This window comes from Zootoca vivipara, chromosome 1 (genome assembly GCF_963506605.1).
Source record: "Zootoca vivipara chromosome 1, rZooViv1.1, whole genome shotgun sequence".
Lineage (NCBI taxonomy): Eukaryota > Metazoa > Chordata > Lepidosauria > Squamata > Lacertidae > Zootoca > Zootoca vivipara.
In genome coordinates this window covers 39,829,653-39,849,078 of record NC_083276.1, presented here as the reverse complement: position 1 = coordinate 39,849,078, position 19,426 = coordinate 39,829,653, and the positions used below count along the sequence as shown (strand labels likewise).

The 19,426-nt window shown below is 42.8% G+C and overlaps 1 protein-coding gene across 2 annotated transcripts in view; it reads left to right on the top strand.

Annotated features, from left to right (window-relative positions):
* Nucleotides 1-19,426, top strand: part of FMN1 (formin 1) — a 178,424-nt gene that overhangs the window by 25,591 nt on the left and 133,407 nt on the right. Inside the window, exon 3 of one of the 2 annotated variants that reach the window (XM_035110681.2) lies at nucleotides 14,615-14,793. The exons of the other annotated variant lie outside the window; for it this stretch is intronic. Within the exon in view, the coding sequence (XP_034966572.2) occupies nucleotides 14,615-14,793 (179 nt within the window). The remainder of the gene's footprint in view (nucleotides 1-14,614; nucleotides 14,794-19,426) is intronic. 2 annotated transcript variants of the gene reach the window in all.

The following is a 19,426-nucleotide window of genomic DNA, read 5'->3' as shown; positions in this document are numbered from 1 at the left end:
ATGCTGTGATTCTTCTTGGCAGAAAACACCCACTGAAAGCTCCTGGGTCAAACACAATTCCTGGGGTGGGATGCTCTCTGACCCTACAGTGTGATTCCTGCAACTGTCAAAACTAAAATGTGTGTGAATCAGCTCTAATACAAAAAGTACTTATGCAGGTATCCATTTTTGTGTCCAGTTACATGGACTACAAAATTATTTTACACCTGTAGTAGTGGAGTGGAGGGAAAGTGCAGCTCCAGGACTTGTTGCAGAGCAGGAGCAGTGATGAAATCTGCCAGAGTGCCAGGGTAACTGGTGAACCTTCCTTGTTCAGGCAAGAGAATAAAATGATAATGAGGTTTCCCTCACTTTGTTTGTGACAGATTAGCACAGAGGAAGAAGTCAGAGAAGGAGGAAAAAATATAATGGAGCAGTGGTTGGTTACGTCTTTCCTTTTTTTCTTTGATAGGATTAATACCTCATACTAGCAATTTTAAGCGGCAACTTCTTTGCAAGATTATTTGCATTTCAAATTAAAAGATTATATTTCAACAGGCTAAAAAAATTTTTTTTAACTTGGTATGTTTTACAAGTCGAACCTATGCACTCAGAAGTCAGCATATTGTTGCAGTCATAAGGACTAGAAACTCAGCTTTTTTAAAAAGGAGCTTGTTCTGTGGTTTTCCTAATAGAATCTCTGCATGCATTCAGCTGTGCCTGTGATCACTGACCTAGAGTGGGAACTTGAAATGCCAAGTTTCCTGCGACAATTGAGATGGCCATGTGAATATATGAAATGTAAGGTGCTTAAGTTTGAATCCTAGATGCCAGGCTTCTTTCTTCTGCTTCTACCTGTGATGCAGGTTTTGTTTTGTTCAGGTGCTATTGCCTTACATAAAAAAGGTAAAGGTACCCCTGACCGTTAGGTCCAGTTGTGGACAACTCTGGGGTTGGGCGCTCATCTTGCTTTACTGGCCGAGGGAGCTGGTGTTTGTCTGCAGACAGCTTCCGGGTCATGTGGCCAGCATGACTAAGCCGCTTTTGGTGAACCAGAGCAGCACACGGAAATGCCGTTTACCTTCCCATTTATCTACTTGCACTTGACGTGCTTTCAAACTGTTAGGTGGGCAGGAGCTGAGACCAAACAACGGGAGCTCACCCTGTCACGGGGATTCAAACCGCCGACCTTCTGATCAGCAAGCCCTAGGTTCTGTGGTTTAGACCACAGCGCCACCCGCGTCCTGCCTTATATAGGTGCAGCAATAATACCTATAAGGATGTGGCTAAGCTCCCCCCCCCCACAAATAAATTCCTATAAAGGGGGGAACATAAAAAAGTCTATTTGTTCAGGGATTTGTTCAAGACTCTTGAGGGCAGAAAATAATTTTCTTGGCAGGAGGCCATGGTTACCTTGCCAGTTAATCCATCTGGAAATTGTTAGCCTTCTGATCTTCTCGAAAAGCTGGAACTGTCTCCCACACTTTGTAATTAGCAATGTGCGTTGCTCTTTATTTTTCCAGCTTCTACTTTTTTTTTTAATGGAAAAATTGGCCACAAGTAGGTGGTGTTATAACATTTTTGGGATTGTGATATGTTTTATTTGGTAAATATTTTTAATATGTTTAGAGTTGGAATGGCCTTAGGTTACTGTACTCATTTGTTAAAGGCAACAAACGTATGTTACTTGCAGCACAATAGAGAACCAGCAGCTGATTGGATAAACAAGGAAGGAACGCAGGAAGCTGCCTTATATGAAGTCAGACCATTGAGTTCCTCCGGCTCAGTACTGTTTGCACAGGGAGCATGCGAAGACAGGCTCTGGCAGATTGAGCAGGCGAGACCAGTAGTGGGTCCAGGGGTCAAGAAGGCAGTTTTGGCATGTGTTGAAGAGGGATGTAAGGGACAAGATGAGGCATGTCTACCTGAGAAGGTAGCCCATCTAGGAGGAGGAAAATCTGATCCTAAACTTCTGCTGCCCAGGGGTGTAGCAAGAGGGGGGGCGATAGGGGCGGGGCGCCCCAAGCTCCACTCTGGGGGGTCAGTGCCCCCTCCCCACCTCCACCAACCGCTGCTGTCACAGCGCGACCGCCGTAGCAGAGAGGCCCCGCTACACAGCGGAGCCGGCAGCAAACATCTCCAGCGCCGTGCAGGGATGAAGCCGCTGCAGCCGCGAGCGGAGGATTCCGGGCGACAGCATCCCCGTACGGCGCTGAGGTTTGCCAGAGGCTCCACTGCGTAATATGCATGTGCAGAGCCGCTGCGCACGACGCATGTGTCATGTGCAGCAACACCAGGCATGCATGCTGCGCGGGGCGATGCCCCGCCCCTGGGTGCACGCCCACGGTGCCACCCTGGGCCGCAGAAAGTTTTCATTCGCCACTGCTGCCGCCTTGTGGGATATCTTCAGGAAAAGAAAAGGCAAATGAGTAAACCCTACACAGATCCAGAGTGGAGTCCCTAAGATGGTTAAGTTGTGCCTTGTACACCTCCTTCTCTCAACTCTTGCGGCCAACTGATGCCAAATGTATTGCTCTGCTTTCCTTTGGACCACATCAGTGAGGACAAAAGGGGGGGTTGTCTTCTGGGCAGCCCTGGACCTCCATACACACCACGCAGGCTTGTACCCAGTGAGGTCACTTCATTGCTGCTAATGAAACAATTTGACTTCACCCCTGGAAGTGAACTCCATTGTCTCTTGAGACAGGTGGATGTCAACACGCAGAAACATAAATCAAGATCCATTTTTGTTTCTCTGAGTTTCTCATTATTCCGCATTTAAATTCTGTGATTAAAATGAATCACAACAAAAACACTATAAATAAAATGTCTACTACTTTACTTCCTACACCCATTCTTGTAGAACGTCATCACCCAATATAAATCCCTAATGCTAAATACTTTCGGCATTATTGGCTCCTGGGACAATGTACTAGAGCTTTACCTGACTATTAGGCTGTCATGGAGGACTGGAGAGCTATTTTAATATACGTACCTATTTGAGACCAAAGGTTAGGAAACAATAGCTATAAAGGTTTGGGTGTTGGCTTGGCTTGAGATTTTAAGGCCGCTGTGTTGCAGCAGTGATTCAGTATCCAGTCCAAAATTAGAGCACAGAGAAGGCAGTGTGCAGGTGTGGACAGCCTTAGTAATAACAATTTATTTTAATCAAGTTAGTCTCCTTTGAAGAGAGATGAGCTCTTTTTCAAACTGTTTTCTTTCAAAAGAAGGAGGACAGCTGAAAACATGTTTACAGTGGAGAAAGAATCGTTCCAGTTTGCGAAGGAAAGACATGTGTTTCTGTGGCATCGTAAAGAATTCGGGATTCCACAAAGGTAACCTTATGCTAGTATGTAAGCAGAGCTTGCTGAAGGTAATTGAAAGAGCTGGCTTGCTAACCTTTAGATGTAACAAGTGCTCAGATTTCTAGTGCATTAAATAGTGAGAAAGAAGAGGTATCTATAGAAGCAGGTCAGGTTGTGGGGAATGGTGGTAATCCAGATTATGGTGTTTTATAAACTGGTGGTGTTTAAGCAGAGTGAGCTTTATATCTTTTCTGCTTTGAGGTTGCTGCTCACCCATCGTACTGCACTCTCAAGCTCTTTCCACCCTGGAGGTTTTGGTGGAGAGTTACCGTATCTCCCCATAGCTACCGTAGTGGTGAACTCCTGCAGTTCAGGTAAAGGGGCTTGCAGAGATACAGCGCCTCTGCTACTTCCCTTTGCAATATAGTTTCCCAGGTTCAGGAACAAGGGAAGGATAAAGATCTACATCAGGAACAAGAGCCGGGGTGTGTGTGTGTGTGAATTAAATAAACCTAACTGAGAGGTTGGAAAGGTAATCAAAAGCTGTCATGGGGGAGAAACAGGCCTTATCTGAATCACTCTGGGCAAGGGCCGGGGCCATTCAGTAGAGCATGAGACTCTTAATCCCAGGGTTGTGGGCCCCAGATTGGGTAGAACAGGCTTCTTCAACCTCGGCCCTTCAGATGTTTTTGGCCTACAACTCCCATGATCCCTGGCTAGCAGGACCAGTGATCAGGGATGCTGGGAATTGTAGTCTCAAAACAGCTGGAGGGCCGAGGTTGAGGAAGCCTAGGGTAGAAGATTCCTGTATTTCAGGGGGTTGGACTAGATAACCCTCATGACCCCTTCCAACTCTACAGTTCTGTGATTCTCCACCCCCACCATTCAGCCAGGACACTGAGATCCAACACCGAGGGCCTTCTGGCAGTTCCCTCGTTGCGAGAAGCCAAGTTGCAGGGAACCAGACAGAGGGCCTTCTTGGTAGTGGCACCCGCCCTGTGGAACGCCCTCCCAGCAGATGTCAAGGCAATAAGTAACTATTTTACTTTTAGAAGACAACTGTTTAGGGAAGTTTTTAATGTTTGATGCTGTTCTGTTTTTAATATTCGGTTGGAAGCTGCCCAGAGTGGCTGGGAAACCCAGCCAGATGGGCGGGGTATAAATAATATATTATTATTATTATTATTATTATTATTATTATTATTATTATTCAGATCTTCACTTTACACATCTTTCTCCTCTGGTGGGAGGGTGGCATTTTGTGGTTCACACCTCAGGTACCGAAATGTCTTGGGCTGGCCCTGATCAGAAAGAATCTACTGGCATAATGCATCTTCTGAAATAGATATTTAGCTGTACAATATATATTAAAGCACTCTGCAATGAGGGCGAATTAAGGGCAGATCTTCACTGATCTATCCTGGGACGTTTTTGAAATTTAAAGTGTCGCAAACTGGATAAAAGTGCAATGGAAAGGAAGGAATTCTAAAATTACCTATATAACCTACCTTTTAATTTGGGGAAGTGTATCTGGATGTGAGCATATTTCAGAGGATAGTTTCTTTTCGTACCGTAGCTTATTTTCAGGTTAGCTGCCTGCTGTTTAAATATTGCATTGAGTTAGCCTGTATATTTGCACAGTCATTACACGATACACTTTTGTTTTACTGATGCTTCATTGCTGGCTTTGTTTCTAGTAAGGCGCTCCAAGGTGAACCTCTATAGCTGGTACAGGTGAAACAGGTTTTGCATGGGCTTTTTGTTTCAAATCAGGAAAGAATTTTTTAAAAGCTGTATTGATTCAAAGGCTTCAATTGCATTCTTATCCAAGTGTCTCTGTGTCCAGTCCCTGGGTTTGTGTTACTGCCCATGTGCTCCACGGACAGCCGTTGGGACTTGGAATGCAGAGACACTTGGACGCCGCCACCGCGGCTGCCACGGCCGGCACAGCCACGACACCCCCGCGGCCGCTGCGCCGCCCGACTACGACAAGGAGGCCGATGCCGCCATCTTGGTCCACCGCCACCTCCTCCTTACAACCCTCCCAGGCCCGTGAGAGGAGCGGCTTTACTTGCGTTCCTAGCGGGCCCCACGGCCGAGCGCAGAGAGGGAGGGAAGGCCGCAGCCCCACTGCTCCTCTCACATATGTTCTAGCACCCGTTTATTTAACGGGCTCAATGACAGTAGTTAACAAATAAAATGCTAATTTCCAGGTCAATTCCCATTATGGCTTTAGCCCAGACTTTGCCAACCTGGTTCTCTTCAGCTGTGTTGGATGCTTAACTCTAGCCAATGGTCAGGTATTCTGGGAGTTGTCAATAATATTTGGAGACCACCAGGTTGGCTAAGGTTCCTGTAACCCATCATTTATTGGTTTGTTTAAATTTAAGTCCTGCTTGATTGTTGGAAAAAAGGGGTTGACAAAAAAGATAAAACAATAAAATTATATTTGGAATAATAATAATAACTTATTATTTATACCCCGCCCATCTGGCCGGGTTCCCCCAGCCACTCTGGGCGGCTTCCAACAAAACAGAAATTCTAAAATACAGAAGATTTACAGCCACAATTAAAAACATATAGAAAGTTAAAACCACAATAGAATAGACTAAAACAAATTAAAAGTCATACAAACTTTCTAAATATCTGGGTAGCCTGGTATAAATAAAAGTGTATTCAGCAGGCACCAAAAAAAAAATTTATGGTGTCGGTGCTGCCACACTAAACAATCAAGTATTACGTGGCACCTGTAAAAGTGTTGTTTCTGCTGATCAAAGCGGTTGAGTGGACACATATGAGGTCAGGCGATCTCGTGGGTGAACTGGTACCAAGTTGTTAAGGGCTTTGTATATTAATAGTAACACCTTGGTAGTGGCAGTAGCACCATACCCTCCAACAGACGCCAACTTCTGGGATGCCACCTTGCTGTTTTTTCTTGTAGAAGGATAGTGGCCATTTTGCGCTACAATCCCCCCCTCCCCCAGAAAAAGCGCTTTTGGGGGCATGGTGCCCGCAAACATCTTTTGGGTTGCCACACGAGATCATGCCCCCCCAAGAGCTTTTTCAGGGGAGGAAACACAACACAAAATCACGAGAGATCACGGCACTCAAAATGGCTGCCACCCTCTCGCGAAAAAAAAACAGGATGTCTCGGTTTTTCCAGGACACTCCCTGGATCCAGAGATGTATGAGAACTACCAACCATGTGCCAAGTTTACTTTCTATGCCAATATTTTCAACAGTGGTAGCTGGTTAGCTTCAGACATTCCTGGAAGAAACAGATTTTCTAGACCCATTCCAGTCAGGTTTCAGGCCAGGGTGTGGCCAACCTAGACCACCTTGATGGTTGGAGTGCTCTGGCAGAAAGAAAATGCAACTCTGTTAAACCTCCGGGATAACTGAGTGGCTTTTGATACTACTGACCAATGTCACCCAGTGAGTTGCTCAGCTGAGCAAAGATCTCATTTTCTCACAAGCCATGCAAACCCTCTGTACTGCATAGGTTCAGTTAGGAATACAAGATTTCATAGCTGTCAACTCTCCCGTTTTTCACAGGAAACGCCCGTATTTAAATCTGTTTCCCGCTGTTATCCTGAACTGCAAAATATCCCGTTAATCCCCCGGATTTCTAAGAAAGCAGCTCCTGCTGGCCAGGGAGGCTCCTCAGCTGTGTAAATGTCCCGGCTCCTGGCTGGCTGCTCGCTCGCTTGGCTTGCTGAGTGCTGCCAGAAATTGCCTCTGCGCATGCCCGGGCATGTGCAGAAGCGTTTTCTGGTGCCCAGACATGCGGACACGGGCAGCCCGTACCGCTGCTGATCCCTTATTTTCTAATCTGGAAGTTGACAGCTATGCCAAATTTGATAGAAATGGGAATCATTAACATCACTGCTGATCATACAAATATATATAATGTAGTTTAAATGGCACACGGATGAGATGGGAAAGGGGAGTAAGGAATAAGACTCCTGAGAAGCCTCTACTGCAGAAGTTGCCAACATTTTAAGGTCCATTTGGATCTCTGAGTGAGCGCTACCCTACCGTAACTTGTCCCTTCTCTCCCGCCTCTTCCCAGATCAGTGCCACTTTTCCACAAAGACACAAAACTAGAGAAATTCTTCTAACCTTCTCCTTCAGCTGTTTGTGCTTTTCAAGGAAGAAAAAAGGAATGGCACCTCCTAACCAAGGGGGTAGTAAGTGCTGGGGCTGGTGACTCAGGGGCTTTATTGCAACAGGGGATAACTTTGAGGGTGCTGCTGCTGCACCCATGGGTGCCACATTTGCAAACCTTGCTTCTCCTGAGACTGGGAAAGTGTAGCCAACAGAGGCAGGATGAAGCTGGTGAAAGGAAAACAGAGGGAGAGAGAGAGAGGAAAATGAAAGGGGAAGAACGTGTCAAGGAGGGCAGACCGGATAATTGGTAGCATTTGTGGTAGAGACACATTGTCCCTGCATTGTCGGAAGGCAAGCCTGTAAGTTTGGCCAGGAAAGAATGATTGGATACCTTCATGAAAGCAATTTTAATGGATGGAATAATCTGTTTTTTATTTTTTTTAAAGCTCCACAATTTTGTCTTCTTAAATTTTATCCATACTAAAAATAGCTGGAAAATATTATGCAACTTTGTTGACACATGCCCAGACCAAAACCAATGGAAAATCAATTTAGCCCGGTGAGTAAAAGTATGGAAAATCTGTGTAACAAAACATCATAAATTAGGATGAAAATTTGAACTTCATCCAGATTTAACAATGTTATTCTTTTGTTTTTCTTATCTGGTACTTATGATGAAGCATTTGTAGAATTAAAGAAAGGAGTGAATATCAGCATCTTGTTGCTGACTCTGTTTTTAGAGGTTTTCAGAATTTACCTGGCAAGGGGCTTAAAAGTAATCCCTTTTAGATCCCTTTTGATTTCTATACAAAAGAGCTGGGCTGCAACCCTGTGAACACAGTACAAAGAGCAACCCCCATCAAACATACTTGGGCTATCTTCTGAGTAGAAATTAACAGGTGTTTTTTTTCTTCACAACACCTGCTAAACTCTTATTTAAATCTTAACTTTGTTAGGATCATGTCCTTTGTTGGAACTGACTTCATGTATTCTTTGCTTAGCATGGTATCATTTTCTGCTGGGCACCCTGCTCATGAATAGCATTTAGTATTTTAAATTACCAAGTATTAAAAAGCGAGCTAATTTCATGGCAAATAGTTTAAAAGATAAGGACACACACCAGATCTGATTCACAGACTTACGATAAAAGCATTCAGAACACACACAGTCACATTTCTGGGGGAGGGGGAGGCAGGATCTGTGATAGCTACTTCTTCAGAATATTCACAACAACAAAACTATATCCAGCTCATGAAGGGAGGGGCAAAACACAAGGGAGGTGGGGAGAGCAATATCTTAATAACAATAACAATAGTAATAACAATTATTATTATTATTATTATTATTATTATTATTATTATTATTATTATTATTAGTTTTGTGCCCCGCCCTTCCCGGCCGGAACCGGGCTCGGGGCAGCTAACATCATAAAACTAACACAGTATACAAAGAACATAAGAAACTAAAAACAGGCAATCAATCAATTAAAATACATCTTAAAATTATATATATCATCTTCCCATTGGTGTCAACAGCAGGGGAATTACAGTGGTACCTCAATTTTTAACGACTCTGTAGTCGAGCGTTTCGGAGCTCAAACGTCAAAAACCTGGAAGTAAACACGGGACGTAGCCAGGATCAAAACTAGGGGGGGGGGCAAGCCATGGTCGTTCAGGGGGGGGCAAGGCATGGGAGGGGAGGGGCCACGAAGTGGGAATGTGGGCGGGGCTAAAGCAAAGCCCTTTCCACTTCAGTTTTTGGAGGGGAAAAGTGCTGGTTATGGTCTGTAAAATACATTAATTTTTTACTTCTAGGGGGGGGCAGCTGCCCCCTGCCTACGCCCATGCCTCAGTTTTTGAACTCGCCTCAGAAGTTGAACAGGAAACACGGTTTCCATTTTGAGTTTTCCATTTTGAGGCTTCCGCTTCCAGTTTTCGAATGTTTCAGAACTCGAATGGACTTCTGGAACAAGAACCGAGGTGCCACTGTACTTGTGTCATGTCCTGGTTTAGATGTCTGCCGTGCCTATACAATGGTGCACCCTCCCACCAGGGAAGAAGGGGTGGGTGAATATATACAGCAGAAACAAGGGAATAAAGATCTACGTTGGGAACTAGGAGGGAGGAATGGGCCAGCTCTGAATCATGCTGGGGAGGTCCAGAGTCCAGGAGACCCCCAAAGGGCAGCCTCCACCATCGCTTCCCTAGGGGTGGGAGGAAACCGGCAGTGCCTCCTATTCTCTGAGAGATCTGGTCTCCAAGGAGCACATGGCAGAGGCAACGAGCAAGGCATTCTTTGGAGGCTAAATCCGTTGCCCCCGTGGACCCTCACCTTGCCTCATGGGTGGGCTGACCGTGGGTATTAGGTATTGGCAGTTCTCCTCTTGTGGTGCCCACAACTCCGGCCCATTTTTAGGTGTCTGTGGGTGGAACTCCACCTGCAAAACCTTTCCCTAGCATATGCAGGCATTTACACCAGTGTGTCCAGTTAAGGCAGTATTTCTCCACTTCCGGTGGCATTGGGAGTCTTCTGCCTCATCCTAATGCCAGCGCCCCACCCCAAGTTGATGAACCAGTGACAGTTGGATTGCACTCTTCAGCGCTATGACCTTTTCCTTTAAATGCGGCTGCACACAACAACAGCATGCCTTAATTCCTCTCGTTGCGGAAATGTCGCAGGGATTCTGGAAAACCAAGCATTAGGTTACTTCAAACCAGATGCATAATTCATTGGGCTACTCCTGACGAAGCCTTCTTGCGTGTGTAAATGATGATGTGCTTTGCCTTCCTCTGGCAGTAAAGCGTGACACATCTGTCCTCCAGAAGATTTCATCTGAAAAGGCAAAAAAAAAAACCTAACAAACAAGAAGATTCTGCAGTTGTCCATGTTTAGTCCTTTGAAAGGGTTTTGCTAACAATGTCTCTTCCACGTGACAGTGGCTGGGTTGGGAAGCAGGAGACAGGGCCTGTGGAAATCGTGCCACACATTCCCAATAACATGACATAGGAAATCTGTGATTGATCTAACTTCTTGTTTGGTTTTTTACTGAAGTGTAGTGTGGGGAGGGTAACTTTTTACTGGGATATGATGCTGGGAGTAAGGTAAAATACTATGTCCACCTACCACCACCAAATACATTGCCTGCATCTTCCTTACCTTACCCCCTGTGGATGCATTATTATTATTACGACGACGACAACGACTACTACTAGTAGTAATACTACTATTAGTATTAGTAGTATAGTACTAGTATAGTAGTAGTATACTGCCCTGTACTCGCAGGTCCGCATTTCTTGAAATACAAATGAAACACTAACCTGCAGTGCAATGTGTAGTGTGGCTCTGAGCTGAAATAGGCAGTTGAAATGTGTTCACTGAGCAGAATTGTGGTCCTTTGCTAAATGAGCAACTGCCTGGTTCTTATTGGAAACAAATCTGTTTTTATCAACATTTATTATTATTATTGTGTCTTCTTAAAATATCGGGCATGACCCAACTGTATTTACTTACCTGAGAGTAAGCCCTATTGAGCACATACAGTGGTACCTCTACTTACAAATTTAATGCGTTCCGAATGCACATTTGTAAGTAGAAAACATTTGTAAGTTGAATCCCATAGGAATGCATTAGGAGAAAAAATTGTAAGTAGAAGCAATCCTATCTAAAAATTCGTAAGTAGAAAAAATCCTATCTAAACCGCATCCAAGATGGCGGACAGAGCTCTATTCATAAGTAGAAACATTCATAAGTAGAGTTATTCGTAAGTAGAGGTACCACTGTACTTGCTTTTGAGTAAACATGCATAAGATGGTGCTGCAAGCCCTGTGGATTTCAATAGGAAACTTAAAACAGCCTTTAGTAAAATCAAGGAGACCTAAAAGCACTTAAGTGTGCCAGGATCATGACCATTGTTTTTATAACATTTATAAATGGTGCCTAATACAGTATGGTTACAGGTAGGTAGCCATGTTGGTCTGATGTAGTTGAAACAAATAATAATAATAATAATAATAATAATAATAATAATAATAATAATAATAATAAATTCCTTCTAGTAGCACCTTAGAGACCAACTAAGTTTGTCATAGGTATGAGCTTTCGTGTGCATGCACACTTCTTCAGATACCAAAACAGTATGTTGCTAGAGATTATGCCGTTGATTTTGATCATCTCTTTCCATATGAAAAATATTTCACAAAATGGGTTGTTATTCTGTTATTTAATCATTTTTCCCAGTCACATTTGTAGATGCTGTATTCTATCTTGCCACACCTCTCCTTCTGTTCCTATAACATAATAGTTTTAATTGATTTACTTTCTTTGTATTGTTGTTGTTTAGTCGTTTAGTCGTGTCCGACGCTTTGTATATTGTCCTTATATTATATGCATGGGATTGTTGCATCTTTCGAACTCTAGAGGGCGCTAGATCTTAGGGATTTTAGGAAATAAAGACAAGCATGATTTCTATTTTCATTTGGTTACACTGTTCAACTGCACTTTTGTTCACAAGGGGAACTGGCACAAGAAACACCTGTATGTTTTATTTAAGAAGGGGGCTGTAGCACTTATGTTTCCATGTGTAAGACCCCCGGCATTAGCAGCTAAATGTTCTCAGGTTTTCCTTACTTGGATTTCTCATGAGAAAGTGTTTCGTTGTACTGCGATATCAGATGAACAGGTTGGAAGCAGGATTATGCAGTTGCCCTTACTTCTCTCTCAGGACCTATTTACACAGGAGCCACGTGGTCCTTCTGTATGAGCCACTCAGGCAACTGATAAGACCATGTGCTGATTGGGTTGTTCACCAGTTTCAAATCAACATCAAAATCAAATCCAATATTAATTCAGCTTGGTGGTCACATGGGCTGCTAACCTGTGGCAGTGCAGTTGAAAATCACCACAAACTGATTTTAAAAGGGGGAAAAACCCTATATGCACTCAAAGAGCCATGTGTATATGCCTTTAGTGAGAGTTCTGAAGAAATTTACACTGCCAAGAGTTCATGAAACTGAAGTTCCTGTTTATGTGAACATGTCCTAAGCAGGAATTTTGTAGAATTTGGAATCATTTTCACCTGACTAGTTTTTGCTCAGCAGCATGTTCGTCATTCAACATATATTTGATGTTTATCAGTCTTCCTCATAATAGTCTCTGGTTTTTGTTACATCCACTGTCAGTGAGTGTCCTACCCACTCACTCCCTTCAACTGTATGATATATTTCTAAGACCAATGAATTCCTAAAACTACTCCCAAAAGTCCAACGCAGGACAAAGAGTGGCCATGGGAGTTAATGGTTGGAAAACAGTTGCATTCTCCGTTGTACCAGAAGTCCTTGATACACGACCATGTTACCTAATCAGGTTAACAATAATCTTTACTGGCTCTGTCTGATTAAATTGCTGTTGTTGTGCTTGAACAAGGATATTTGTAAAGCGAGAAATGCAGCTTTGCTGTAGACCTCTGATCCTCTACTAATGGTTATTGGCATTTTGGAAAACTTGTCGGTCTTCTGCTGTATGCATTCGTGCAAGTGCACAAAATCCTTAAGTCAAGTTAGTTCTTAGATGCGGGAGACAAACTCTTAAGCCAGGGGCCAATTTTGCACCAAAAGTGTGTACACACACACACACACACACACACACACAAATCAAAACAACTGCTTAAATATTAATATATTTTGTTCAGTTTTTGTTGTTTTAATGATTTTAATGTATTGTATTGTTTTAAAAATTGTGATATTTTATGTAACCAGTCCTGGGAACATTCAGTGAAGGTCCGGCTGTAAGTATTAATGATGTCACATAAATATCATTTCTATCTGGTACCTTCTGTTCAATGTGACTCCATCCTTCGGGACTTCGTATCTGCAAGTGTGTTTCTCATATATAGATCTGTGCATCCAAACAAGAACCTCATTTTCCCTCAATCTTGTGCAGCTTTCATACCATGCTCTTGTTCTCTGGTTCTGTCTGGAAACCATATTTCCCCCATGGCAGGCCCACATCCATTCAGTCTATGCTAGTCTCCACTGCTGCAATGGCCTGTGACTCCCCTACTTAAAAACTGCAGTACACCTCCATATACAGAGCCCATTTCCTTTGTATTTCCTCCTGGTTTTGTGGCATGGTATGTAGAATGATATATGGAAGTTGTTCAGGTGCTAAATGCTGTTGCATTTAGCAGCCATTCAAATGTGTTTGTAGCCAGTTCTTGGTTTCTGTCTCTTTGTCACACTGTCTCCCTCCATGCTTTGAAAGTGGGGCTGCACCCCTGGCTCTGCTCCCAAAGTCACACTGCTATCCTGACCATCTGAACAGGTCAGAGGTGCCTATTCAAATACACCCTAACAGGTGTGGGAAAACCCTGTGTGTGATCAGGGACACTGGTGGGTGGGGCTGAGTAACCTGTGAAATGCTGAGGCGGGCCCAGTGGCACAGCTACCCCATTCAATGCATGGATCATCTTCCACACATATTGTGCATGAATTGAGTGAATCTGTGGTGGGACAAGAACGTACGGTGGGACTCTTAGATAGGAATGGGCTTGATGCTCAGTTGCTCCCATTAAGTTCTTAGCAACAAAGTAAATGTGTTTCATGTGGTTGGAAGAGATCTAGCACAAGTAATCAGGATCATCACGGTCTGGTCCATGTTAAATTTGACAAGTGTTCCCATGTACATCTCTTGATTTTATTTTCCGTATGTGAATGAGGGAAAGTAACATTTTGCTAATGGGGATATGTTTCACCGGGGGCAAAACGTTCCCTCCTGACCCTTGGTCACCTGGCCGTCCAAAGGGATAAAAGTCAATCCTGTGTACAAAGGATACAAAGATGCTCTGGGCTGTCAAACATCATAGTATTACTCAGTCCCTCTCTCCATTCCTGCTCCTGCTTACCTGTTGACAAGCATTTTTCTAGTTCTCTAATCCAGGTTTGATTGGGAGACTTGTTGAGTCGATCATCTGTAATCAGGGTGTGCCTACGAAATCCGTTTTTGGTATAGAGCACAGCAGTTTTTGCAAAGGAGCTATGAACTTTTGAGTCTGTTTCAGATGAAGCTGTGAGAAAAGAGATGGGATATTTAAATATTTTCAATCAAATGAAAGCAAAATATATAGTATTCTTTCCATTGTGGTATTGTAAAGCTCCAAGTGGCACACTGGCATACCGCAGTTCTCATAAGTGGGGATAATTTTATTCTTCTTTAAAATCATTTAGGTATTCCAGCAGATGCTGCTTTGAAGAATGACTTTTCAGAACAGGCAGCTAATATACATGTCACAAATAAAGATGGCGATGCCTGGGTTTTAGGTTGCAGGTTGGGAGAATCTTATCCATCTACCTGTTTCAGTGAGTCAGAGAGAGCTGACAGAAATTCACTGCGCCTGGACCTAAACGTGAGTAGTTCTATAAATGACTTTATTAATTGCTATTGATTCAAACGGCTGTTTGTGAAATAGTCAACTAACGACTGATTCATTCCCATGTACAGTCAATTAGCTCTTCTTTCTAATGTATAATTTATAATCTACCCTGAATATGGGATGCACAGCAATCTCCTATCCAAGAGACTGCTTAGGCCCATGCCTGATTAGCGTCAGCAATGCTACAACCTCAGATGTTTACAGACCATTATTGGGTTCCGGGCAATAAAGCCTTTAATATTCTGATATTGTGAAGCCAGTTTCATACTATCATGCAGCAGTTTTCAGCCAAATGATCAGCAACTGCTGCAGCAGTGCTCGGAGTTGTACTAACATGAGCAATGCTGACATCTGTTGGCAAAGCTACAGGAATGGATTAGAAATAAATCAGATTGCTGCATGCATGCCCTTAAGAAAACTTTTGTTTTGTGCATATTTACTTGCTTGATAAAGTAATTTAGAATTTGCATGTTCAATTTTGGCTATAATTTTACAGAGTGGCTTTTTAAATTAGTATTTTAACGCATGAGTTAAATGGTGGAAATGAATAACTGGTGCTAAATTGGATATTCCTTTATTACTGGTTATTCTTTTATTATTATTATTATTATTATTATTATTATTATTATTATTTTCTTATATTGATCCATACAAAATCTTTTGTACATGCACAGCATTAATTACTTACAATATTAAACCACAATTTACACCTTTAAGGGTACACGAATTGATGAAAAGGATTACTGGTTATTCCTAACGCTGTAGGCCAGGAATCCCCAAACTGTGGCCCTCCAGATGTTTTGGCCTACAACTCCCATGATCCCTAGCTAACAGGACCAGTGGTCAGGGATGATGGGAATTGTAGTCCAAAACATCTGGAGGGCCGAAGTTTGGGGGTGCCTGTTGTAGGCAGTTGCTAGCTAAATTTTTAAAAACCTGAAATGAATTCATTGTGTCTGATATGAAACAACAGCAGATACCACAAACTATTTTAATATTTGTTTTAGTGGCATTCCCCCCCCTTTCCCCCCCTCATGCACCTATATTTGTACAGTCTTCACACTTGGGAGTCCTGTACTTTTGATGTGCACCCAATTAAGACTACGAGTTGACATAAACTAAGGGATTTTTGCCATCATCTTATTTTAATAAGTAATATTTGTGAAACTCTCATTGTATATTTAAGAATCCTTCATACCATAATAAAATAGGCATTCTAACCCCTGACTCATATGTTGCCTTTCTCCATCACAATACATAATAAAAAGTTGAGCCTAAAGCAAAAGGAATAATAGCTGGGTTTTGAATACAGTTGTACCTTGGTTTTCAAACAGCTTAGTTCTCGAACATTTTGGCTCCCAAACGTTGCAAACCCGGAAGTGAATGTTCCGGTTTGGGAACTATTTTTGGAAGCCAAACATCTGACAGGGCTTCCGCGGCTTCCAATTGGCTGCAGGAGCTTCCTGCAGCCAATCAGAAGCCACGCTTTGGCTTCTGAATGTTTTGGAAGTCGAACAGACTCCTGGAACGGATTCCGTTCAACTTCCAAGATACGACAGTACTATGATAGGGAAAGTGTATTCCAAATAGAAAAATAACAGACTTTCCAATATGTGCAACATTTTTCTACAGTGACTAGTGTCGTTCAGCCCGTTAAATAAACGGGCGCTAGAACATATGTGAGCGCTGCGTGGAGCACTGGATCGAGGAGGCGGATCAAGGAAGCGGCCTGCCGGGTCGGCACCCAGCAGCGCTGCACGGAGCACCGGTCTGCAGAGTCAGCGCCCAGCAGCGCCGCACGGAGCATCGCCTCCTCAATCCAGCACGGCGTTGCTGGGCGCTGACTCTGCAGACCGGCTCCTCGATCCGGATCTCCCGGGACCTCTCCTTCCTGTCGGCGGCAGGGGGACAGGAACGAAGGAGGAGAAAGCAGCCCTTCTCCTCCTTCCTTCCTCTCCCCCAGCCGCCGACAGGAAGGAGACATCCCGGGGTTTGGAGAAGCGCTTGGACAGCGCTTCTCCGAACCCCGGGACCTGTCCTTGCTGGACGCACACACGTGCGCGCTCCCCCCGCCAGCGCTCAGTCCGGCCGGGAGCAGCGGTTGGCGGCCGCAGGGAAACGGTAGGAGGGGAGCGCGCGAGTGTGTGCGTCCAGTCTCTGCGTCCAATCCCTGTGTCCGTGGGGCACATGCACAGTAGCGCGGACACAGGGACTGGATGCAGGGGACTGGATGCAGAGACACTTGCACTTTATTATATAGGATAGCAACTTCAGATCCATAAGGGTGCTATTTCACAGGCCGTTAGAAACACTGCATATATGTTTCTTTTAAAGACACAATACCTGTGTAAAGACGCTGTGAATAATCTTCCAAACCCCGTAAGATTGTATCACCCTATTCTGAAATTTAGCAGTTGTTTCTTTTTGATAAATCACTTGTACATCTACTTACATTATAGCACCACAGAATTAAGTGATAAGCCCTGCCTTTTCAACAGTTAGCAATTTCCCCACATGTTGTAATTGAATCTGTTTGTAAATTTATTTGTTATTAACTCTGTAAACAATAAAATGTACCTAAAATATTTTGTGTTTTTAAATGTGTGCGCCTGCGGAGCCTAGAAAATAGATATTACACAAAGTGTCACATCCACAAGACAGAGATCCAAAAATGAAGCAAAATTTATAAATAGTGAGAGATGTTTAAAAATGTAAAGTTCTGATTTATGGTAATTCTAGAGTTGCTTGTTGACAGTGTATCTTCAGCTCACTGCTTAATACAGTCCTGTTGCTTATATTTCAAATTGCTTGCTTCTTTGGTGTTTGGGATGATTATAACAAGCTTAAACTTCTAGTGGTTATAAGGCTGTACAACCAAAGCTGTGATTCTGCACATTTAAAAAAAAAGTTGTTGTTGTTTCAATTTATGTTTTCCTTCTAAACTGCTCTGTCACACCAATTTGCACATAAAATAATTTAAAACACTTTAAAACACACACAAAAACAGATCACTTAAAACAATTTATTTATGTCCTGCCCATCTGGCTGGGTTTCCCCAGCCACTCTGGGCAGCTTACAGCATACTTAAACACATAAAAAGCTCATAGGTTATTGTCAGGCCATTTGGGGTTTGTTTTTAAACATTTGTTTTATTTCAAATCCTGTTCTTCATACTGGGGAGAGTATGGAGGAAACACTCCACTGTTTGGGGGTTGTCCTATTTTGCTTCCAAACAGAAAAAAATCAAACCACATGAGTTCACTATTATTAACTGAACATTAAACTACTTAGTCCTTCTGAATACAGGATGCATTAGCTATAATTGAAGCATAGTTATATCTTAGCCTTTGATGTTTAGTTTCAAAGATTATGACACAGAAATGGGAGGGTTTGACCAAACTGAGTCACAGGTCCTTCAGGAAATGTGGTGGCAACTATATATTTGCAATGTCATTGTTGCCTACGTTGGAAAACCCACCATTCCTTACCCAAGACAGTTGCAAAGCATCCATTGAGTTGGTATTCCATATGCATTCCATATCTCCATTTTCAGCTAAAGGAATTTCAGAAAGTAGATTATGAATTTAAATATTCACTGTATGGGGAGCTGTGACCTGTTTAGTAAACAAAAATTAAGACTTACTACTTTCTTCCTGGCTATTCCATTTAAGACAGAGCAGTGCTCTAAATATAAAAGCACAGTATACAATTACACTATAATTATCTACCTTTTGGTGCTATGCTGCCTGTCAACATAAGCTGACCATGCCTCAGATGAATAAAGTCACCACAATCATTGCCATTGCAAAGCAGTCACTACAGTGCAAATAGCGTAAGAAATTGTTATACATGTATGGCAGGAGGGGGGAAATAATAATGAGGATTTCCACTCCAAGAGAACATTCAGCTTGGAAAGCAGAGGTTCAATCAGTTGTCAGCTAATTTTTATTATTTTATTATTTATTAGGTTTATATACCGGCCTTCATCCAAAGATCTCAGGGCGGTCCACAACATAAAGATACAGTATAAAAGCAAAACAAAATCAGTTAAACAAAAACAAAACAATAACCCTCCCTCACACACACATTTAAAAGGCCACAGAATATTAGTCAGTCCAGCCTGGTTATATTCTTATTTATTATATAAGCTTCTGGGCCACTTCACACATTCCTTTAGGACTAAGTTGAGATGGATTTCTACTGCAAATGGTTGATTTTCTCATGCCATGAAGCACACGGCTGTGGAAACCTTTTCAATTTGAGGGTCACATTTATTTGGCTTAGCCTTGTTAGCCATGAGCTGTCTAGCCAAGATTTGCTGTAAAAACAGAGCTGGGAGTTCTTTGCCTGGTGTGCTCACGTTTGTGTAGTCACAGTAAACTATAGCTTGGCTTACCATGATATGCAAATGAAGCCATATCTTGCCTTATTAAGCTGAGAGATGATTGCCAGAACATAGTCAAACTGCCCTAATATTCCTGAAAATATTTATCCACTGATCTAAGTTGACATGGAACTGTGTAATCCAAGCTGCTTTTGTTCTTCCATGGTTTCTTAAAACTCAATGACTATCTGCAACTCAGGGTTTTAAGTATAGTCCCCTCAG